At 40.5% G+C, this 24107-nt stretch overlaps 1 protein-coding gene across 1 annotated transcript in view; it reads left to right on the top strand.

Annotated features, from left to right (window-relative positions):
- Nucleotides 1–24107, top strand: part of CCDC25 (coiled-coil domain containing 25) — a 39607-nt gene that overhangs the window by 7187 nt on the left and 8313 nt on the right. Inside the window, exons 3-7 of the mRNA XM_054576008.1 lie at nucleotides 1967–2006; nucleotides 7235–7286; nucleotides 11920–11995; nucleotides 17184–17287; nucleotides 17507–17709. Of these exons, the coding sequence (XP_054431983.1) occupies nucleotides 1967–2006; nucleotides 7235–7286; nucleotides 11920–11995; nucleotides 17184–17287; nucleotides 17507–17709 (475 nt within the window). The remainder of the gene's footprint in view (nucleotides 1–1966; nucleotides 2007–7234; nucleotides 7287–11919; nucleotides 11996–17183; nucleotides 17288–17506; nucleotides 17710–24107) is intronic.

Below are 24107 nucleotides of genomic sequence, written 5' to 3'. Positions count from 1 at the left end.
GGCAAAATACGTTGCTATTAATAGCAAACACTGTGGAAATGGAGGCAGAAAGACAAACCTTGATTAAGGAAAGCTGAGAAGGCTTTGTGGAGGAGTAGATTAGGATGGGCTAGGTTGTGGAATCCTTCATGTTTTTTGTCTGCATATGTAAACCTAGATTCTATCTAGAGTCTACTGGAGTGATGTTTTGTTGTCATTAAAACATATGTAGGACAAATCTATGTATAGAACACTTTTCCCCCCAAGAATTCTGAGTCCTTTGGAAACGTTGACTTCCGTCGCTGCTCTGTGAGAAGGGTGTGGCATTTTTAAAGCACCCTGTCCTCTACTGCTCCTAGCACAGCCCTCTTAACTTCTAATAGCCTGGACGTCTTCAGACTAAGGGCTGCATGGAACACAAATGAATTTCTAATTGAATTACTTTCACTAAAAGCTTAAAGCTTTCTGGTGTGTTCCTTTTATTAGTCAGCAGGTGTCACCAGGGAGCCAAACATTGCCTGAGGAAGAGGTTTCCCTTTTCTCGTTCTGATTGCCTGTTGGCTCTTTGCTCAGCTTCCCACTCAGGGTAGTAGAAAGCCCCTCGGAAACTCACTGTGTCTGCCGCTAAGCGTGCTCTCGTCCGAAGTTGATCATCCTTTTGCTTTTGTGGGAAACAAATACCTCATTAAAGTTAGATAGGTTATACTCTCTGGGGTACATTTGAAATCACATATGTATTATTTTCTTTACAATTTTCAACTTTGTGTCTAATACTTTAAATATACTTCTGTATTAAATGCAATTAGTTACTAATTATTCATATGGCTGTTAGAAGTACAGGATAGGTTTTCAGTTGTGAGTAGGCAAAACAGTTTATTTTTGTATTAATTATTGCATTATTTTCCATTAGAACAACTGTAAACCTACTTTTGCCCCACCCTGAATATATAAATACAAACTTTCTGTGGTGATATATTTTATTGGTCTTAAAAATGTGCATAAATTTTGAATACTCGCTTTTTAGAAATACACCTTAAGGAAATCATCAGGAATATGAACACATTTGTTTAAAAATATTAATTGAAACATTTATAATTGGAAACAACGCCAAGTTAATGTCAACATTAGTGAATTTATCCATATGATAGAATTAAGTTGTCATTATTTGCAAAGAACTTTTTAAAATCTTATTTTATTTTTACCTAACATACATAGTGTAAAAATTCTAATAGTGCCCTGGCCAGGTAGCTCAGTTGCTTAGAGCATTGACCTGATACACCAAGGTTTTGGGTTCTATCCCTGATCAGGGTACATACAAGAATTAATTAATAAATGCATAAATAAGTGGAACAACAAATCAGTGTTTCTCTCTTTCCATTCCACTCTCTCTAAAGTCAATTTTTAAAAATTTAAAAATTCAACAGAATACTTCTAATAAAAAACATCAGTTCCCTACTGCATCCTTTCCAATACTGATGTTCTACTTTTCTATTTTATTTTAGGCCATTTTTAGTTTTCTTTTTTATACTTCTGCTGGTTTTATTCCCTAATTTTCTATGATTTTATAATTCAGTTTTTTTTTAAAGAAGTAAAATGTAATTCATTGGTTTTAAATTTTTAGCAAAACAATTTTAACGTAAATATTATTGCAATGAATCAGTTTTCTAAGACATCATCTAACGTCAGCTGCTCTGACTTGCCAGTTTTACTATCTTTAAATAGAAATATGTTTGAAGTTTATAAGTATTATTATAAAAGATTAAAACACTTATAATTATCCAATTGTAAAAACTTTTTACAGAAGTTTTCAAGTATCAAAGCCTCTCTGAATTACTCTTTTCTTCATTGAGGGAGGGAAAAATGTTGTGTGAAAGATTGATAGTTCCTCCCTTCCCAACTCTCTATAAACTCTGGCATATATTCATTTGACAGGAGGTTTTTTGTTGTTTTTTTTACCTTTTCTTTGTTTTCTTATATCTCCCTGTAGATGAGGATCTAATAAAATATGGCTGGCCTGAAGATATTTGGTAAGTAACAGTTTTGGTTCTGCTTTCAACAGATCGTTGTTTACCTTCTTAGAACTGGCCAACCAACCACCTGACTCCTTTGATTAAACCCAGAATTCGTGCTTTGTATTTTGTTTATGAATGTTCAATGGTAATTAGCTGACTGCCAGCTCCCTTCACTTATAATTACCATCTAAGCTGGAAATGATGTCTTAGGGTTAGATCTTACACCAGAACATATACTTTTATTTTTGCCTCCTGTGTATTTCCTCATAGTATTGGGTTGGCCAAAAAGTTCATTTAGTTTTTTCCTTACAATGGCGCTAGTAGTGCTTAGTTGTTATTAACATTTGAAACAGTTTTGTTAGATTGTATTGTGATAGCTGTCTTATCAGTGTGCATTAAAAAAAACATCAAAATTGGTGAATTTTTGTGCAGTCTTTTTAATGTTGAAGATGGAATAAGATAACGCAACATTTTCAGCATATTATGTTTTATAATTTCAAGAAAGGGGAAAACAACCAAAATGCAAAAAAATATTTGTGCAGTGTATGGAGAAGGTGCTGTAGACTGATCAAACGTGTCGAGTGGTTTGTGAAGTTTCTTGATACTATTGACATTTTGGCCAAATAATTCTTTGCTGTGGGGCTGTCTTAGGCATTGGAAGGTGTTTAGCAGCACCCCTGGGCTGTACCCACCAGAAGCTAATAATAGCAGGAGATAGCTGATGTACTCAAAATATCCGAATCAAAAAAGTTATTGGTAAAAATGAAAAATGTGTCTTTTATTTTATGGAAAAAAACTGAACGGACTTTTTGGCCAACCTAGTAAGTTACCGAGACCGCCGCACTCACACATTCGGACCACTCTTGAGTGGATGCACTCAGGCTTCACAAGAAGCGTTGAAGGAAATAGACACACGCTTCCCGGTAGGTGGATTATTGAGCATCTGACTCGGTCGAGCTCTAAAGAAAACACGGACTGAGTTCCCTTTGTCTTTCTAACTCTTCGTGAGTTTAGCCCTCTCTTGATCCAGTTTCTACCCCCTCTTTCTAAAATAATTTGTGGAAATTTAAATAATACATATTTTCTTAGCCTCTTTCCAAGATAATTGTGCTGCTCTCAAAACTTAGTCCAAAAAACAACAAAATAAATGAACAAAAAAAACCTCTCTTTATTCTAGTTGAATTCCATTCTTCTTCTAACTGCCTTAGGACGCCATATGGGTTTTTCTGCCACTCAGACCCAGGACCTTTCAGTAACGCATGGACTCCTGGTAGTTTGTTTCACTTTCTTGTAACACTCTCAGGCTGTTTGCTTGCTTTTTCTGTCTTCAGCTCCCACCACTCATTCTGTCCTTGTGATTTCTCTCCTGGAGCCTAAATCCACCTTAGAGAGGGATGTGATCTCCACAGCTCCTAACCCCTATCATATGCTCTCCCTGAAGACAAGCTCATGGATCCTGTTGCTTTAATGATGATAATAGTGAACAGTTACTGAGCACTTAACTATATGCCTGCTACTGTCAAGTGTTTACCTCCATTAATACATTTAGTTCACAACAACCTTGTAAAATGGTTGCTGATAGTGTGCCTGTTTTTCAGACGAGAAAACTTAGGCTAAGAGACCCTGAACAGGTCTGCGCCGGGTGTTGCTGGGCCCCCAGCTGCCTGTGGTTCTGAGTCACCACTGCTCCTCTGTCCCTCTAGGGGGCTGCTTTTTTGGGGGCAGGTCATTTCCCTCTTCCCTCAAGCTCTGGCTGTGGCACTGTCTGGCCTTCTTTTCTTCAATTGTGGGCTCCAGTCCTTCACTTAAGTCCGTCCCTACAGAGTTTAGGCTGCCACTTTTTAGAAGAGTTGATTGACTTTCAATGAGGTACACAGCATTGAACATTTAGCAGGAGAAATATGACAGAGACTAAGTGAAGCTCCCCCTAGACTCAGTGTGCGTCCTTTTACTGTCCCCAGCCTTGTCTGCAGGCACTGCCGCCTCTCCTGCTCCAGCCTACCCCACATGGGGGGGCTAACTCACAACCCCAGTGGAAATGCTTTCCTATCTGTCTGCCCTCCCTAAAGTCCACGTACCAGGAACCAAGAGGCACTTAGAAACCTGAGGAATTTTAAAGTTTGTTGTTTTTTTTAATCTGCCCCGGTCCCAGTACAATGGCCCATCATCTGAACTCAAATTCGTTGTTGTGGTAGACAGTGCTTGGTGCCCCTTACCTCAGGGGGGCAGTTTGCACTGCTGAGGGCTTCTGGATTGGGTGCTGCCTGCCGTCCTCGGACCCTGGACTATAAGCTGCATGAGGACAATGATCTGTTTTGTTTACTACTGTATTCTCAGTAGCTAGCGTAGGACCTGACTCCTAGGTGTTCAGTAACTGTTAGCTGACTTTCTAGTTGACTAGCTCTCCACCTGTCTAGAAATGGTCTCCACTGAACATTTCTTCACAATGACTGCATTCTGGTTATCACCCTTTTGAGCACCAGGCACCCCCAGCTGGATTACTTCACTTGTCTTTAAAGCCCAAAGATCTGTAGACTCTGTCAGGGGGGATCAGAATGGCTGCCCTTTCTCATGTAGTTGCCCTTTGTGAATGTTGAACATGTCAGGTTTGAGGCAGAAATATCTGCATAGGAAAGGTTCTGTATTCAGATGCACCATGAAAGCCAATTTACCTGACATTTAAGAAAAGAATAAGTGGAAGGGAAATTTCCAGTTTACGAAGTGCACCCATGTATTATGATTGGGTTTTCCGTTTCGTTAACGTTGGCTGTCTCCTGGAATACTACTTAATCAAACTGGTGTCTACTGATACCCAGACACCCTTTACCCTGTTTGACACTCTTTAATAGTCTTGAGATCAATGACTATTATGGAAAGTGATTGACTTACTTTCAGAAACTATTTGAGTTTTGATGGAAGCTGGAAGAGCGCTGAATTCAAGACATGTTCTGGTGCACTGGTGCATACACTGTGGATCCGAGAAGCAACCCTGGGCGCACTGGGAGGGATGCGGTTGATCTGCATTCCAGCGCAGGTTTTCCTGGTTCACTGCCTCGCTCTGGTGCGTTACCTCTGAATGTCAGCATCTGAGTTTATACCGGGAAACCTCCTGAGGTGCCGTTAAGCAAAGGATTTTTCTAGGATTAAATGAGAATGGAACTAAATTCATCTTTAAACTAAGGAAAACAGAAATAGTGTGTGTTTATTGGCTCCAGATTCCCCAGTGAGTCGTATTTCCAGAGATTCCGCTTGAGGGAGTTAACCCAGGATAGGGGCCCTGCGTCTCCTCGTCCTTCGGTCATTGATTCTTTTATTGAAGCTTGTAGTCTCTGCACTTGGTAAGGTAACAGTGATTGAGCAGGAAGACAAAGAACACAGAAGAGGGAACTATTGGGCATAATTTAAACTTTGAGTAAGCATTTTGGGAGGTTTGGAAAGGTTTTTTTAAGGAAACTTAATCAAAATCATTTATTTACAGAGATGGCCTTTCTGTTTCTTGTACATTTCAACCAAAGACCCACAGTTTTATGCATCCCCCAGGCCTTTAGGTAGAGGTGTACCTACGAGCCTGATATGCTTGTGTATTTTAGTACTTTGAGTACTTATGTATGAATCCATTAGATGCATATTGAATTATTTGTGTATTTCTTTTAGTAAAATTTTATATCAAAGGCCTTTAAGAAAAATCAGAATACAATTGGGCTATTATGGGTGCATAGGAGAGTTGTAAGTAGAGAAGTGGCTCTAAACAAATTGGAATGGGAGAAGTTACTTCTCAGTTGAGCTTGCTTACTAATGGGGTATTTTCCTAAGATCCTGAAAGAGGGTAATGAGATATATAATTTCTAGATTTGCAAAAAAAAAAAAAAAAATTTCTGGGGGGAAGAATGCCAAGCTCAAGATGACAATCTATAGGAATCTCTTACATGGGAACGCAAATGAGTCAGTGAAGCAGTTGGAAAAAAATAAGATTTTATACGCATTTCTGGTTATCAGTAATGGTTAAGAATAAAACCTAGAGTCATCATAGACTGTCATAAATGTGTAATGTGTTTCTATATTCAAAGTGACTAGCCAAGATGCTCATCCTCTTTAAAAGAAGGCATTAGAAACAGCATAATCTTAACTTTTATGAAGAATCACACTGAATGTGACCATTTCACTTCTAAAACATACACCAATGCTAAGAAAATGCCTAGAGAAATATATAAAGGTATGTAATGGTGCCTCCTGGGGTTTCGCCACCCGTTCTTCAGTCTGGAAAGGTAAGGACTAAGGAGGAGAAGACTGAAGTTGACAGAGGCACAGAGTGACGGTCCTGTGCTATCGTTGCTTGATGCTAGGATTCTGGGGCACCTCTGGGTGTTCGGAAGAGAAAGGGAATTTCATTTGGTAAATTGTAAAATATGAAAAACTTCATATCCTAAAATGTTCAGCCAAGTGAAAAAGAAAGTACATTTAAAAAAGGTTTAATGAAATTGGTAGATGATAGAGTCTTAAGGAAAGGTAAATTTCGGACATTGGGGCCAGTGGGCATTCAGAATGTTTTTAGGACAGTGTCATAAAGGGCAGTCACCGTGCTGTCCCAGGAGACGTATGTTAGTGTCGTTGCTGGGTTTAAGGCCGGGTGAAGTGTTGGGCTGAGCCGTTGTGTGATGTGTGCACTGTCTTCATGCCTCACCTGACTCTTCCAGCTCTGCTTGATCTTCTCTTTGTTTTGCCGTCACTTGGAACTCAAGATGTCCCATCTTTTTCCCTAAACCAGTGCCATCTCCCCCTGTAAGGCCTTTCTGTCAGCAGTCCTGCAAGCCTCCCAGGACTGAGGTGTTGGAATCTTGCTGACTACTTTCATCCCCCTCTCTTCTCAACTGACATTCCTCTCCCTGTTCCCTGTTTTTTCTAAGTCCTGTGCTTCAGTCAGGGACCCACCAAGTCTCAGTTGGCCAGTGAAGCCTTTGGTCACTGTTAGGGCCGACTCACTTGAAATAGCACCCGTCCCAGGGCGTGTAACATTTGTTGTCTCTTGCACTCATCTTGACACTTGGCCCCACCCAGCTGCAGGACTTCCCCTGTGCCTCGTCTCTCTCCCAGCAGATAGCGAGCCCCGTGGAGGCCAGGACTGCGTTTCATACTCCCCTTGGGGCCGAGTTAATACTTGCTGGATAGGAACGCTTTAAGTGCAGAGGGCCGGAGGAGATGGTTGTCTTGTACCTCTTGCTAAAAGTGGTTTTCATTCTTTGTAGGTTTCATGTGGACAAAATCTCTTCGGCTCATGTATACCTTCGATTACATAAGGTAACTGGATTTGAACATGGATTCATGACTTTTTCTTTAGTGATGAGCATCATATCTTGTCCTCTGTCCTTTTTTCTGCAATTGAATTGCTTAAAGTAATGTGTACAAAAGTCTGAAATTAGCAAATAAAGAGATGTCTTCCCCTGACCCAGATAATCACTAAGAGGAAGGCTGGTGATTTTTGAGACTCGGACATAGTACATATTTCCCAGGTAGAGGCACTGCCTTGTCCTGTCAGGTCAGGTGTGTTCTCTGTCACCTCTGCTTTCTCTCCCTTTCATTTCAGTTGACACTACTGGACTTACTATCTTCTCCATTGGAGAGCATACACTGGTTCTTTTTTTTCAGGCTCATGCGATTTTCCTGCCTCACCAAGGGCAGATGTTCCCAGTTATCAGGGGCTTTGGGAGGTTTAAAACAGCATTGTAGTAGTGAAGGGAAGAAAATTTAATGCTCCCTAGTAACATAAAACCACCATTTTTCTAATCTGTCTTTCCATCCATATGTTATATTTTATATAGTTGAATCATAGGGTCTATGTGCTTATTATATGTATTGCTTTTTACAGTGTTTTATTTTGAAATGATTTTAGATTTACAGAAAAGTTGCAAAGAGAGTGCAGAACTCCTATACCACACACCCAGTTTCCCTCACGGTTAACATCTTACGTTACTATGGTAGATTTGTCAGAACCTAGAAACCAACATTCGTACATTACTGTCAACTAAACTACAGACTCTATTTTGATTTCATCAGCTTTTCCATTAACTTTCTCTTTCTGCTCCAGGATCCAGTCCAAGGTCCCACATTGCATTTAGTTGTCATGCCTGCCTAGTCTCTGGTCTGTGGCAGTTTCTCACTCTTTCCCTGTTTTTCATGACCTTGACAGTTTGAGAAGTGTTGGTCACGTATGTTGCATTGGGTTTACCGGGTGCTTGTGCCACGCGTAGACTGGTGTTAGGGGCTTGGGGGAAGGATAGCACAGAGGCCCCTCAAGCTGTCACAGAGCTAGGAAGCACGTGTGTGTCTAACCCGTGCGTACGCTCATCTGCCCGGTTGCTTCTGTATCTCTCCCTGTCTGTCCCCACTAAGCTAAACACGGGCTCAGACAAATGTGTCTGACAGATCCATTCCAGCCTTTCCTCCTCACTCATCTGCAAGTTCCTCCTCAGACAGCGAGCAGCCTGGCTCTCCCACCGCCCACCCACCGTCACTTTGCTTCTCTCTTTAACTCCAATATGCGTGCAAGTGGTTTCAGACCTGTTAACCCACATTCCCATACGACATAACTTTATCAACTAATGCACAGTGTTGGTGTGCAGTGTTTTGGGTTTTTTTTTTGCCTTACAGTTTCCAGTCAAAACAGTTTTTCAGAGTTACTTTTAAGTCCCTCCCTGCTCCCTGCCCCAACCTCCTTCAGTGATACTGTGTCATACTTTTGTAATAAGATTAGATTCTTTTGTCTCACTCAATGTTCCATCCTGGCATGCCCTGGTTGATTGCATTACTTTTAAATGGACAGTTTATGAACTTTTTCATGTTACTCTTATTATTATTATTATTATTATTATTATTATATAGATATGTATTTTTTTTTGGCTGACTGCTTTGAGTTGGCAATATGCCACAATAAATGAAAGCTTATATCAAAATTTAGGTTATTTACAGTTTTAAGCATTATGACTCTCCAGCAAGAAATATCTTTTTATGAAGTGCTTTCTGTTTGTTTGTTTGGTTTTCCAAATTATTTTTTATAGTAAGTCTCAAATGGAATTACTGAGTCAAAAGATCTAAACAGTTTGGTAACTCTTTTTATGCCCGATTGCTTTCTGAAAGTATTCTGCTAATTTAAAGTACTATCTAATAATTATAGATTTTCCAAACACTTTGAGGAATTTTATAATTTAAAAAAAAACAACGCAACCTTTTGACCATTTTAGTAAATATATGATGCTTTTTCATTATGGCTATAATATGCATTTCTTAATTTGCTAGCAAGGTTGAACATTGTACTCCATCTTATACTTTTGTTTTTGAGAACTGCACTATCCAGGAAAAGACAAAGATTATGAACTCGGTGCTAGAATACAGTCCTGAATTCTCCTAAGCCACTTCTTGACATTTGGGAACTATTTAAAGTTTAGAAAAAATAGCATAGTGTTACCACCTTTCTTTTTGGTTCACATTAAAGTTTTTCCTTTGGGTTCTGCTGTGTTAGAAAATGGAAATAACGGTGATTGTCCCAAGTTCACCTTACCACCAGTTATTACCATATTTTACCGTGTATAATGTGCACCCACATTTTGGTGCACATTATACATGTGATTATTATACCCATTATGCCCATGGTATATAATCATTATACCCACGTATAAAGCGCATCCTTATTTTTCCTTCAAAAATTTGGACCAAAAAGTGTGCATTATAGACTGCAAAATATGGTGCTTGTTTGAATAGAAGTTTTAATGTTATTTTCTTTTGGAAGCACATGATGTGCTCAATAAAAATATATTCTCTTTAAGGAATTCTTACCTGGTTCATCTCCTGCAATAAACGGCATAGCCCTTTGTGCCTAGTAGGTACCAAGTAAGTGCTGGACATGCAGTAGGACTAAGTGGTTCAGAACCCAGACTCTGGGTTTGAATCCTGGCTCTGCTCCTTGCTAGGTGACTTTGAGTGAATTACTTAACTGGGCCCATTTTGTCATCTGTAAAAGGGAGCTAACAGTACCTATTTTATTGGCTCCTTGTGAGGATTAAAGGAGCTTGCCTATCTCAGGCACTTAGAATCATTATTGCTAAGCATTATATGTGTTAATTCTTTTTTTATTGAATTCAACCCAAACCTTGAAGAGCATAGATGTTCAGCTGAACTCTGTCCTAGGCCTTTGATTTTTAAAAACCCATAGAAACTATCTCACTTATCTAGAGGTTTCTTATCTTTTTAACAGAGATGACACAAAGCCCACAGTTAAAATTCTGACCTTTACATCTTGAGAGTACCTTAGACTCTCTCCACTCTGTGTCTTTACTCTGACTTTGTGCATAATGCTAGGCTGAATGAGGTTTTTTTCCTGTTCATACTATATTAGAAGTTGCAAAACAGGAATTGGAGATTGCTGCAGGAATAGTGACTGCCTCAGGTAGTAAGGAGGGTTATTAGGACACAGCCTGACATCGAGGCCAAGAAACTGTTTTACAAGAACTCCATAAGCACCACACTCTGGGGCGAGTTCTTAGAGCATGGTTCTAGCCCTGGCTTCATCTCTCAGCTCCGTCACTCAGCTGGATATATAGGACCTCAGCCCAGTTGCTCAACCTCACTAGGCTTCACTTTCTTCATTGGTAAAGTGAGGGCAGTACTTGCTATCCATTTCATATGCCTGTTTATGTACTACCTGGCATGTGGTGGGTGCTCAAAAACTGGTAGCGATTGCTTCGTTTTTTAATTATTCATTTTGATTTATTTAGCATAGGTTGATCAGCTCCTGTGTATTGTAGAAGCCCCTGAAGGCATCACTATTACTGTATTATAGTCTAGTATAATGGTTAATATTCATAATGATGACATTGTACTGTCAAGATATTAAATTCAGAATCCTCTATGTGGTCAGCGAATTGCACAGGATGAGGTACACCTTCTTTTTATTTTTTTCAATTTTTAAAAAATGTATTGAGAAAAGGAGAGAGAGACATCTGTTGCTCCACTCATTTATGCATTGATAGGTTGATTTTTGTATGTACCCGGACCAGGGATCAAACCCACAACCGTGGCATATTGGGATGACACTATAACCAACAGAGCTACCTAGCCAGGGTTCCAGATACATCTTTGAAGTAGTGACAAATTTTAATCATGTAGTTTTGGGTCAAAATTTATGTATTTGAGAGATTCCCATTTTAAACATTTAATATAAGCATAAAAAATGTAGAAATATATTGGAATACATTTAACTTATCTAAAATATTTATGTAGGTAGAACATTTCATTCCCAGACAGAAGTGCTTCTGTAATCCCATGCCTAGTAGGAGTCAGTGCTGAGTTGATTTCCATTTGCTCTTGCCTCTGAAATATTTTTGTTCTTCTGGAATGGCTTTGCTTATTCAGCTTTGACTTTGATACAGTGTCTGTAGAGGAAAGAATCAATATTATTCCTCCCTTACTGTGGATGGTTTTATTTAACACACCAAGACCTTGCTTCCTGATTAGGGCTGAGGATAGATGACCCACTAAATGTCTGAGATTCAACACTATGCCTCTTTGAGAGGAAGGTCATAAGGGACCTTGGCTAAGAAGACGTCCAGTTGTCTAGAAACCTTCCCCACAATGTTTCTAGAAGTAAGGAGAAGAAGAGAGAAATTACTCAGACATAATTATAGTTAATATTTTGGTAGTTTTCTTTTATACCCTCTGTTTGTATTTTTCACTTAGGTATCAGTATTTTCCATATTACTGCCTTCTCTTAGTTTAAAATGTTCCTGTAATGGACTTCAGTTTTCAGTGTTCTGAAATATATTTGAAGATCCTCTGCTTATAATAAAGTTGTGCCGGGTAAGACAGCAAAGCCCAGTGAGTGCTCTAGTGTTGATCAGCAATAAAGTGCTGGACCATTTGGTTTACTTTTGTGTTTCAGGGGGAGAAGATAGAAGACATTCCAAAGGAAGTATTGATGGACTGTGCCCATCTTGTGAAGGCCAATAGCATCCAAGGTCAGTTTTCCTAGAAGTGTTTTCAGAATTAACACTGATTTCTCCATGTCTGAAATGGATTGCATTTTAGGGAACATGTTCCTGACTTTGGCTTGAGTCAGAGGACTAACATGTTCTTTAAGATGGCAGTTCTGCCACCTATTAAAGAACTAAAAACTAATCTCCCCACCCCTCTGATGTTTATGGCCCTATCTCAACTCTTTTTTGCCTTGTTTTTCTTATATGGAATAGTAGGTTGTCTATACCTGCCTACCCTTAAGGTTATTTGTAGAGAGACTTTTGGAAATCAAATTATCTTAATAGCTAAGCAAAAAATGTGTCTCATGGCTTTATTTTTAATGTTGTTTCATATCTTCATTTCCATTATTTGTCATTTGATACTAGAACTCAAGTCTCCAAATCACTCTTTCCTGCTTTTTCTTCTTCCTTTCTCCCTAACTTTTTCCTCCCTGTAAACTGGGAAAGTATCAGATCAGTTGATCTTTATCCCCCAGAGAGTCTCCTTTATCTGGTGTGGGGTAGTCGGGAGCTTCAGCTGCTGCCAGTGCTCTCCAGGTGAGTCTAAGCTGCAGAGGGCTTGAGAACAATTGGTGGTAAGTGTTTTAGGAAGGGCCTGTAATACTGGGCTTGGTGCTTGTCTACGGTACGAGACTTAATCTGTCAATAGCAGTGTGCGTGAAGGAGGACAGTTATGGAAGCGGAGGTGGGAGTTGAGAAGGGGAGCCAGGAGATGGTGTTCTGCTAGAACATTTGAGTTAGTAGATTGGGTTTTAGGTATAGGACATAGACCTAGATAGGGTAGAGGTAAGTTTGGCTTGATATGAAGTTGCTGAAAGATCCAGAAGGTTGGAAAGAAATAGGTTTGGGTAGAAGATGAGCATGGGGCAGACACATAGCCAATAGCAGGTACCAGGAGCTGGGGGGTATACCCTCTTCTCTGTCACTTACACTGTGTGTGCTGAGTCTAACTCAAGCAGCTTTAATGTTTCAGGAAAATGGAAGTCTTATATGAAACCACTGACTTTTAACTTCATAAATCATTAAATTGCAGTTAGTTTTACAACATTCCTTTTTTTAAAATTTTCAGTCCTCACCCTTTTGGTGTACGGGACAATGCTCTAACCAACTGAGCCACTTGGCCAGGGCAGGACGTTCCATTTTCATGAATAGAACAGTGTCTTAAGATTTCCAGTTAAGATACTCAGTTATTGACAGTAAAAATGGTGTAAATTAAAACCATCGTTATCTTCTTTCCTTGTGTGTTGCAACCTCTTGAGTCCCTGGCTCGCAGATGTGACTTGATTAAAGGAGCTTCTTGGCCCAGCTTCTTTCTTCTTAGTCTCTTTACAGATGACTAGTTTTATAGAAAACAGGAAAAGAGGAAGGAAGAGTCTTGACACAGAATTACTCTTCTCTCTTCTTCCATCTTTCACAGCCATGGCTCACTTAGCAGGAAGAGGAGCTGGGCCGAAGAGGCTCACTCTTGTGAGGGAATGGCAGATGGTGCTGGGAGTGAAGAACAGTATCTGCCATGAGATTCACTACATACACTCCATTTGTGGCACTGTGTAGTTAAAATATTTTCCTCCATGGTTGACCACCTTCAGCATTCAGAATCAAGGAAATTGGGGTTAAACTTGTTTGTCTTCATAGAATCTGGTGATCCTGTTTTATATTCATCTTATACTCTCTTGCCAGATTAAACTTTCTAAAAGCTTAGACACTTTTCATGACACCCCACCTTGTCTGTACAATTAAGTCCAAACTTCTTAAAGCTGGCATTTTAAGCAACTTTGATCTGACTACAGAACTCTTTTTTTCCCTTCACATATTTCACACACCAGCCAAAGCAAATATTTGCTGTTTTTCTACCTTGTGCTTTTGCTTATACAGTCATGTGTCGCTTAATGATGGGGATATGTTCTGGGAAATGCATCGTTAGGCAATTTTGTCGTTGTACAAACATCATACACTGAATTTACACACACCTAGATGGTACAGCCTACTGCACATGTAGCCTATTGCTCCTGGGCTACAAACCTGTACAGTATGTTAACGTAGTGAATACTGTAGGCAGCTGTAATGCAATTGCAAGTATTGGTGTATCTAAACATAAAAAAGGTACAGGTAAAAAAAATGTGTAAAAGATAAAAAATGGTAAACCTGTATAGGGCACTTACCATGAATGGAGCTTTCAGGACTGGGGTTGCTCTGAGTGAATCATTGGGCGAATGAATGTGAAGGCCACGTGGAGAGGGAAGGCCTGGAATGTTACTGTATACTACTCTGGCTTTTATAAACACTGTGCACTTATGCTGCACTAAGTTCATAAAAAAATATTTTTCTTCAGTGTAACCTTAGCTTACTGTAACTTTTCAGTTTTTTAACTTTTGACTCTTTGTAATAACAGCTCAAAACACACATTGTACAGCTGTACAAAAATATTTGCTTTTTTAATCTTATTCTATAAGCTTTTTTCCATTTTTAATTTATTAAAGAAATTTTTTTTTTTTACTTTTTAAACTTTTTGTTAAAAACGGAGACACTAATACACACATGAGCCAAGGGCTACACAGGTCAGGATCATTAATATCGCTGTCTTCCACCTCCATGTCTTGTCCCATAGGAGGGTCTTCAGGGGCAATAACAGGCACAGAACTGTCATCTCCTATGATATCACTGCCTTCCCCGGGACCGCCTCCTGAAGGACCTGCCTGAGGCTCTTCTTGAGGAGATGCCACTCTTTTCAGAAAAAGATCCATGGTTTTTGCTCTTTTTTGTTTTTGTTGTTTTGTTGGGGTTTTTTTTTTAAGCATAGATTTGCTTATGAGCAGGCAATGCACCATAAATATTCTTCCCTATTAATGAAAACCTTTCTGTGTTGGGGGTCCATATTTTCTAACTTTGTAAGGGTTTTACTGAAGTTTGCAAAAGCTTCTGCTAAACCCTCCTTCACTGTGAATTTTCCTGGAGGTTCTTCTTCATTTTCTTATTCTGAAGCTTCCTGTTCTCTTGCCTCTCCTTCAGCTGTGCTTTGCTGTTCCAGTTCCAACAGCTCCTCATTAGTCAGTTTCTCAGGAACCACCTCTAGGAGCTCCTCAGTGTCACCCTCATCCACGCCCAGGTTGAAGTTGGTTGCCACCTCAACCACAGCCTTGTTGATTTTTGCAACCTCCTCACCCTTGGCAAACTCTTGGAAGTCATGGATGAACCTCTTGAGCATCTCCTTCCTGATGTCATTTATACATCTCTAGGCAATAGAAATTTTTCAGCCCCATTATAATTTCACGGGACAACTGTCATAGGCAGTTCATCATTGACCGAAATGTTACGTGGTACAAGATTGTATCTTTCCCTCTGTTCTCAATTTTGTTCTCCTTGTCAGTCATCACAAGTCCACATCCAGGCTAAGGTTCAAGGTCTACATAATAGTTGTAGTAATAGCTGACATTTAATGTTAATTATATGCCTGGCACTTTGCAAACTATTCCATTTATCAGCCCTACTAAATTAGAGATTATTATTGTCATTTTATAGATGGGGAAGCAGAGCTTAAAGAGAATTAAGGAACTTACCCAAGGTATCAGAGCTCTGACATGCAGGAGAGGCTGCATTGGAAGCCAGACAGTCTGACTTTAAAAGTCTTCTGTCTTACCCACCAAGCTGTATTAACCTCTTGTGGAGCCTTTCCCTTTCTCCAGCTCTGAGTGACCACTTCCCCCTCAGTATCACCTTAGCATTTTACCTGTCCCTTCCCAATATTTGATGAGTTCTAATTTTAACTGCAGTTATTTATGTACTTTTCTGCCCTCCTTTAGTCTTGGAAGGCAGGAGCCCTTGTCTAAAACTCAATTTTGAACAATCTCAAGCCTACAGAAAAGTAACCAGAAGAGCACAGCTCTCATATACTCTCCCGTTAGATTCAACAATTTTTCCATATTTATTTCCTTTCTCTCTGTAACACACTCATGATTAACTTTTTTAGCTGAATCATATAAAAGAAGATTGTAGATCATAACCCATCATTTCTGTCCTGAGAACAAGGACATTTTCTTAAGTAACTGCATTACAGTAATCAATTAAGGAAATTTAATGTGGATCAAATACCTGATGTACAGTCCGTATATGTTTTCTCAGTGTCCCACTACTGTCCCTTTGTAGCATCTTTTATGATCCAGAATCATGTGTTGCATTTACTTGTCATGTCTCTGGTCTCCTTTTATCTGGAGACACTTCTTTGTCTTTCAAGACATCGATACTTTTAGAGTGAAGACCAGTTGTAGACTATCCCACGGTATGGCTTGGCCCGGTACTTCCTACTGAGTAGGGTAACCGTGAATTTTCAGGCAAGAATACTTCATAAGTGAAGTGAGGTGGTGGTCATCAGATTTCGCCCATGTATGTAGTGATTTAATAAACTGTAAAATATATTGTCATCTAACTTTGAAGGGCCTTAAAGGGTGTTGGGCCAGCAATTAAACTGTGATTCCTCAGGCTGCCTGGGAGGCTGTCGGTGGGGAAAGGAAACGGAGGTGGGGGCGGCGAGGGGAGAGGCGGGGCGTCAACAGGGCGCCAGGCGTCCCTTTCATCCGGGGCGTCTCTGCTTTGATTACCGTGGTATGTTTCTTTGGTAAAAGAGGTTCCAGTGGTAAAAGGAAAAAAAAAATTTTTACTAGACTGGTTCAGTTTCCTCGTGTTTCAGATGGGATTCCGAGAGCCACGCAGACCTGCCCAAAGTGGCACAGCTGGTGTGTGGCAGGGCCAGAACACAGTGCAGGTCTCTTGAATCCAGGCCGTGACTTTTTGCTTTGTCTTGCTTCTTAACATTCATTGGATCAAGGACTCCTCTGAGAATCTGAAAAAACCTGTTCTTACACTTTCTCTGTAAAAAAATGCATATTATAAGTTTGCATTCAATTTTAGGGCGTCTCAGAAGTCCCTGAAGTGAACCCATGGACCCCTGCTTCCCACTGTAATACTGTCGCTTGAGCTGTGTTTGTCAGCTTTACCATTTGCCTTTTGTGGGTTTGTTTGGTTTTTTTTTAAGTATTTTGTGGTTTGAAACACTTGATGCCTTGTTCTTTCTAAGCTTCTTGTTGGGTTATGGTCATTTGCCAGTGGGTAAATTTGACACTTTGCTCAGTGCCATCCTGCCCGCACGTTGAATGAAGACAGTCTCTCTCGGCAGGCTGCAAGATGAACAATGTTAATGTGGTGTACACTCCATGGTCCAACCTGAAGAAAACAGCCGACATGGATGTGGGACAGATAGGCTTTCACAGGCAGAAGGACGTAAGTGTTCTGCGCCACTGAGGGAGGCGGGGTCCTGCCATCAAGTGGAGCGTCATCTTTTCTGTCTGACGCCTCTGTTGTTGAGTTCTCAGCATGTGACGTATGTTTTCTAAAGGGAGTTAAACTGGGTTGCTAAGCTTCTGGAAAGCCTCTCTCCCCCATTCTGGGGGATAATCATATAGTAAAGATTCAGTACTTTTTCCCCTCTCTCCCTCAAAGGTAAAAATTGTGACAGTGGAGAAGAAAGTGAATGAGATCTTGAACCGATTAGAAAAGACTAAAACAGAACGGTTCCCAGACCTAGCAGCAGAGAAGGAATGCAGAGACCGTGAGGAGAGGAATGAGAAGAAAGCCCAGATTCAGGAAATGAAGAGGAGAGAAAAGGAAGAGATGAAGAAGAAGAGGGAAATGGACGAACTTAGGTATGTTGGAGCTATGGTATTAGTACTGACTTTGAAGAGGCTTCACTGTGATTTTAATCAGGAATTAGCCTTAAAGAATGATACACGAAAGAAAAAAAAAAAAAGAATGATATGCTGGTAGAGGAAGGGACAAAAAAAGCTCAGAGCTTTAAATGACTTAAAAAGACATTTATATGAATGTGTTCATCAAGTGAATTGCCCTTCTATAGTGGCAGGATAGGAGCGTGTATAAAATAAAATAGCTTATATTATTCTGGAATAACTATCATAGGTAATCTTCAGAGCTTGGTTTGTAAAAATCTTCTGGAAAAGAAATGATGCTATATTAAGTGTTTAATGTTAACTAGCTATGCTATTTTAAAAAAAATCTTAGCTCTAAGGGCCAGTGCTAGTAACTCTGAAAAGTTGTTTTTAAAACCTCTTTTTTACATTTTCAAAGTTTAAAGCAATTAATGTAGTGAGGTCTGCTCCAAAACACTGCATTTTAAAATAATAAATAGTTAAAATACCGTTTGGATTCTGAAATTTTAGTGTATAAGACCATTAGAATACTTGTCTGTATTAGTTCTCTATTGCTATTATAACAAATTACCACAAATTTAGTGGCTTAAAACAACATAGGTCCACTGTTTTATAGTCCTGTATATTAGAAGTTTGATGTGGTTCTCACTGGGCTAAGTCCAAGCATCGGCTGGGCTCTGTTCCTTGCTGCGGCTCTAGGGGACAGTCTGTTTTCTTTTCCAGCCCTTCGAGGCCGCCCACATTTCTTGGCTTTTGACCCCTTCTTCCATCTTCAAAGCCAGCAACATTGCATCTCTCTGGCCTTTCTTCCATAATCATAGCCCCGTCTTTGATCATAGCTTCTTTGCTTTTAAGTTCCAACATGATGACATTGGGTTCACCCAGATAATCCGTAATATCTCCCCATCTAAGATCCTTAATCACATCTGCAAAGTAGTCCCTGTTTCCATATGCGGTAACATTCATGGGGCCCAGAGATTAGCCTGTGGACATCTTTACGTAGGACCATTATTCTGCCTACCACGCTACATCTGTACAGATGTATAGTTCTTTACCCGAAGAGTCCCCTTGTTTTCCTTTGTGAAGGAAGGAAATTGACCCTGTGACGTCTGGTCACAGAATTCCTAGATTTTTTCACAGCTGTCCATAGATATTATGTATGAAGTATACCAAAAAGAAAAAGAAAAAGAGGTATTGGTGTGTTATTACCTTTGGGATTGGTATAGTATCAAAATGAGCTGTCTTGCCATGTTCTGACCCCCGTTTCCTTGGAACCTGGACTGTTAATCATTCCCGTTTTCTAAGCTGTCCGAGACACTTGTAGTTTTTCCATTTGTTTCTTCAGGCAAATTTTTACATCACTCTGGTCCATGTATGTAAAAAGGAACATGTAAGTGGAATAAACTGAAAGTTGGTTTTCTAGTCCATGTTTTCCTACACAGTTTTATCCCTTCTGCTTTATTTTTAATAAATTATCATGGGCCTCAGAAAACCAAAAACAGTTGGTGTGTTTATTTCTGTGAAACATGTGCCACAAAAATGACTTCCACATGCTGCCGAAAGTAGGAGAATGTGAAGCAGGGCTATAACATGAGGAACCGAGGAACCGAGGAACCGATGTGGTGACATATCAAAGGTTTGCTTGGCATGTGTGGAGCCGCTGTTGGCACGCTGTGTTCTGCAGCTTTTGTGAAATTCCAACAACAAATTTAGGTTTCTGATGTTTTATACTGTGTGTTTACATCGCTAGTGCTGGCATCACTTTAATTTCTGGCTTTGACTCTTCCACCTAAGAAATCAAATGCTATATGCCTATAAAATCTCATTCTAAAGTCTTTCACTTGGCTTTTTGACAATGAAAATACCATTGAATTTCACCAACTATTGATTCTTTCATTTGAACCATCTGGTAAGGAATGTCCACTTTAATTGTTACAATTGCTTAAGAAATTGACTTTTGAGTCTCTGGGGATTCTACAGATAAATCAAGAAAATATTCTTATCCCAGGCAATATCCCCAGTGTTTCCATATGATTTCAGTGAAAAAGTACTTAGCCCAGTGTCTAAAAGAGCTACATTCCAACGTCTGTCCAATTCTAAAACTTATTTATACTACTCTGGACGCCATTCCAACTTTTTGAACAAGAATGACAGAAAGCTTTTTATTCTAGTTTCTAGTGGGGGGAAAAATGGATGGAAGTGTCTTGTATAGTCCGGGTTCTTTGAGCTCCAGTCAGGATCATATCCATCAGCCCCTTCGCTCAGAGGTGAACGGAGCAAAGCCCACAGCAGAGAAGGCGCTGCCCTCCTTCTCTGATTAAAGAGCAGTAGCCCTTCGAGCCCCGTCTCGTTCTTGCAAACGAGCACTTCATCCCTGGTCCTCAGTGTGCAGAAATTGCAGTCATGTAAACAGGCCTACATGATGCTCATCCTTTTTTAGGTAGTTTTTAGAAACATTGGAGTTGTTGGAAGGTTAGATAGTAGTATATTAACACCTTCTGTTAATCATTTTATTCATTTAAACAATAATGAAAGTTTTCCTTTCCTTAGACTTCACATTCTCACTTACCTATATTGTTCGTTAGCTCTTTAGCGCACATTTGCCCTGTCAGCCTAAGGGCCAGTGGGACTTCAGTGTAGAGACTCTTTGTACAGGGCTGGGTGTAGGGAAGAAGCCACATACTGTTTTCTTTCCGTGCCTGTTAGGCTGGAAGCCATCCATGGAGTTCAGAGAAAGTAGAAGGAGAGGCTCAACATAGATTTTGAAAGTCTTTGGAGCCTTAGAGGTGATCTTGCCTGGAGAGTTAGAGAAGCAGATCATCTTTCATTCAGCCTACATTTGGTTTTAGAGAGTGCGCATTTGGAGAAGTCCTTTAGGCCAGTACCTTTGAGACCCCCAAAGACACCATCAGGTTTGTTGTTTTGTTTTAGAGTGATTGTTTTATTATTTATTTACTCATATCATAAATTGACAGTCAGCTCAGGATCAAATCACTCCAAGCATGATAAGAATATCACTGATATCACATGAGATGAGTTTTGGTGGTATGTCCAAGGACATGTTTTAATAGTTAAGTAATTATTTTAATGAGTATGAGAAGAAAATAGCACACCATACCTCTGATGTAATGGATGTTATTGCTTAGAGCTAGGCAAAGTGTGAAAAAGGAGTGGGTGTAAAGTCCATGTAAAGAGAAATATTAATACTAGTGCAGGTGATGGGCAGACACAGCACACCAAACTTGCAGAGGATGCCGTCTCTTCCTGACAAGCTAGGGAAGAGTGTCCATGGCCGCCTTCAGTGTGTCACAGGACTGTTGTTCCATCTGAGTAGTTGAATTTGTGGTGTAAACAAAAGTCCAAAGGATTCTTTAGAGAAATTTAAAAATTTTATTCAGACAATGATTTGCAAACCAGGGAATGTAGCCCCTCATATGAACCAAGAAAACACTCCAAAATGGGATGGAGGGAGGGAGGCAGGTGGATAGGGCAAGGTTTTTAAAGGCAGAAGCTATAAGGAGCTAATGATTGAAGAAATGGTTTGCAAGGGGAAACAAGACCACAAACTTACATCATTTGTTTTCCGATCGGTGTGGCCAGCTGGGCTTTGAATGGTTGGCCGACCAGTGGTCAAGCAAGGGCGTTGTGCGATAAGAATAACGGGCAGTGTATGGTCAGGCATTTCTGAACATCTCGTCTCAGCCCAGGCATGTTGAACAAAAAGGTTTTTTTGGTCACACAATTACAGTACAGGGAGTGTTATTTATTGATATGCAAAGAGTATAATTTACCAAACAGGACCGTTAGCACAGGGGCGTTAGCTCGCCCTGCAGGTCGTGTAGGAGCCCAGCACATTGTGATACTAAAGTGCTTATGAGTCCTCAGTGGTTACATCCAGCGGTATAATCCAGGGAGCGCTTACCTGCTCTATGTTAATTTTGTGTTCTCCTAACTGAGCTTTTGTGTAATTGTAGCAAACTTTTATTAACATCAGAATCAAGCCTTGTGGATATTGAAAGAAGAGTCAGGGAAATGCAGTTAATAGAGGATACGTGAGTAACAGAGCAGAAAAGTCAAAGGGCAGGGACTGGCTCCCTGAGACAGGGATGATCCAAGTGGGAGCCTGGGAGGTCAGCATTGCAATCGAAGGCTCAGGCGATTGGAGTCAGGGAAGTACAAGACCCAGGTCAAACGGCAAGTCACACAGGTTCATGTATCATCAGCTTGAACATTGGCATGAACTTGATTTGGGGGCAAAGATTACTTCAGCAAGGAGGTACATGTGTGATAGGTGAAAGCTTATAGTTGATAAAATGACAGAGCAGGAATTCAGACTCAAGTCTGTGCTCCTGAAGTCCATGCTTCTGCTATACCACGCTGCCTGTGAGGCAAGAAGGAACAAGTTGGCAAGGCCAGAGTCAAGGTCATACATAGGGAAATAAAAAGAATAAAAGGTTTTGTTCAGTCCAAAATTTCATGTTGTAAGTGATAAGGAGACACTGTTGGTTTCTTGGGATGTCAGGAAGAAGAAGACTGGTAAGGATGATGAGTTTGGTGGCAACATGTAGCCAGGGGTCACGGTGAGACCATTGATTGAAAGGATGATAGTGTGATGTGGAAATGACTTCTAGTGGTAGCTGCTTTTGATCTCTGACACACTGCTACTGCTGCCTTCTGTAAATAATGCCGGGTACCATAGCTCCTCATTTTAATGATAAGCTCTTTCAAAGAAGCGCTTATATGCATCCTTGTGTCCCCTTATATATGACCAGTGCTTTGCATATGCAGTGAGTGAGTAGTCAGTATATCATGGATGAATAAGGAACAGAGATTAGCTTCCCTGATACAGTGGTTCGTGAGCTACATCGAAACTGCTAGTTAAAGAACGTGGGGGTGGGATGGAAAGAGTGCTCTGAGCAGAGGGAACTGTGTGTGCAAAACCCTGTGTGAGAGGGAGCGAGGCAAAACACAGGACTCAAACAGGCCCCCCATGTCGGGAGCAGCTGGCCTGCAGGGTCACTGGCTCAAGGTGCCAGTCCATGCAGGGCCTCAGTGACCATGTTTGTCCTCATCCTGAGAGTTTTGTGAGGTCATTAAGCAAGGGGTAGCAGCATAAGGTTTGTGTTTTGGAAAGGTTGCTCTACTGACCTGATTGGAAAGGGAACCAGGTGGGCGTGGCTGGGCCGGTTAGGAAGCTGTTGCAGCTGTCCACCTGGAAGGCAGTTGTGGAGGTGGAGAGATGTGAACCAATGACAAGTGATTTTGTACATAAAAGGACAGGATTTGAATGAAGATTGATTGGATTAGAGGGAGACGGGGAAAGGATGACTCCTGGGTTTCTGGTTTGTGAGGTGGAATGGGAAGCTATGCGATTCTTTGAGCTGGGGGGTGGACTGGAAAGACCCCAACCATTCTGGGTAGTGGGGAAGACTGTGAATTAGTGCGGATATACAAATACGAAAATAGCTTTGAGGCATCCAAACAAATGTCAGATAGGCAGTTGGATGAATGGGATGGATGGAGCTCAGAAGAACGTGTGACCTAAAAAAGGGTAAAGTGGGTGTTACTTCATGTAAGTGGGAATTTAGACCCAGTGGTTCTTGAACCTAGGTTGTAGATATCCACAGTGGGGCATCTGAATATATTTTAATCTTCACAGGTGATTTGAAAATGCCACCAGTGTTGAGATTTTCTGTTCTAACCACTTTTTAATCAACATGTCTTTCTCTTTCTGCTCATGCAGCTTATTGATCTTATCTGTTCACTTATTTCTTGCAGATACCACTTACTGTTACTAACATCTCTCTGGATGTCTTCTCCCAGCTTGCTCTCTGTCTCTGTGACAATTCTCCTGCCCTCTGGTCCTCAGTTTTCAGTTTTTATAGTTCATATTTACTTGCATGTCTCACCATTACTTCAAAACTAATATGTCCCAAACCAAGCACATCTTCATCGCAACATTTTCTCATTTCTCTCAGTTGTAGCGTTATTTCAGCCACACTAGAAACCTTGACGTTGTTGTCGATTCCTCTCAGATCTACCCCTTCCGACCAGCACAGCTCTTAAGTTGGGATACTGCAGTTGACTGGAGCATGAGGGCAAGAGTGTGGACTTAGGAGACAGACCTGGGTTCAAAACCTAGCTGCTCCACTTGGAAAACTTCCCTAACTTCCCTCGCTCTGCCTCCTGTGTGTTCAGTGGGTGTGATACAGTGCCTTAGGAGGTGGTTGGGGGGAGTAGCAGTAATTTATGAAACACATAACCCAGGTCCTAGCAAATAAAGGATACTTAGTAAATGATAAATACTGTAATTATTAAGTGATCTTTGCTTTAATCTCCCTTCCTCTCTTTTGTCTGCTACAGATTATTCTTTTTAA

This window comes from Pteronotus mesoamericanus, unplaced genomic scaffold (genome assembly GCF_021234165.1).
Source record: "Pteronotus mesoamericanus isolate MK-2021 breed Mesoamerican mustached bat unplaced genomic scaffold, CSHL_Meso_final contig_32, whole genome shotgun sequence".
In the NCBI taxonomy this organism is placed as follows: Eukaryota; Metazoa; Chordata; class Mammalia; order Chiroptera; family Mormoopidae; genus Pteronotus; species Pteronotus mesoamericanus.
Note: the sequence above shows the minus strand (reverse complement) of the source record. Positions and strands in the feature narration are given on the sequence as shown.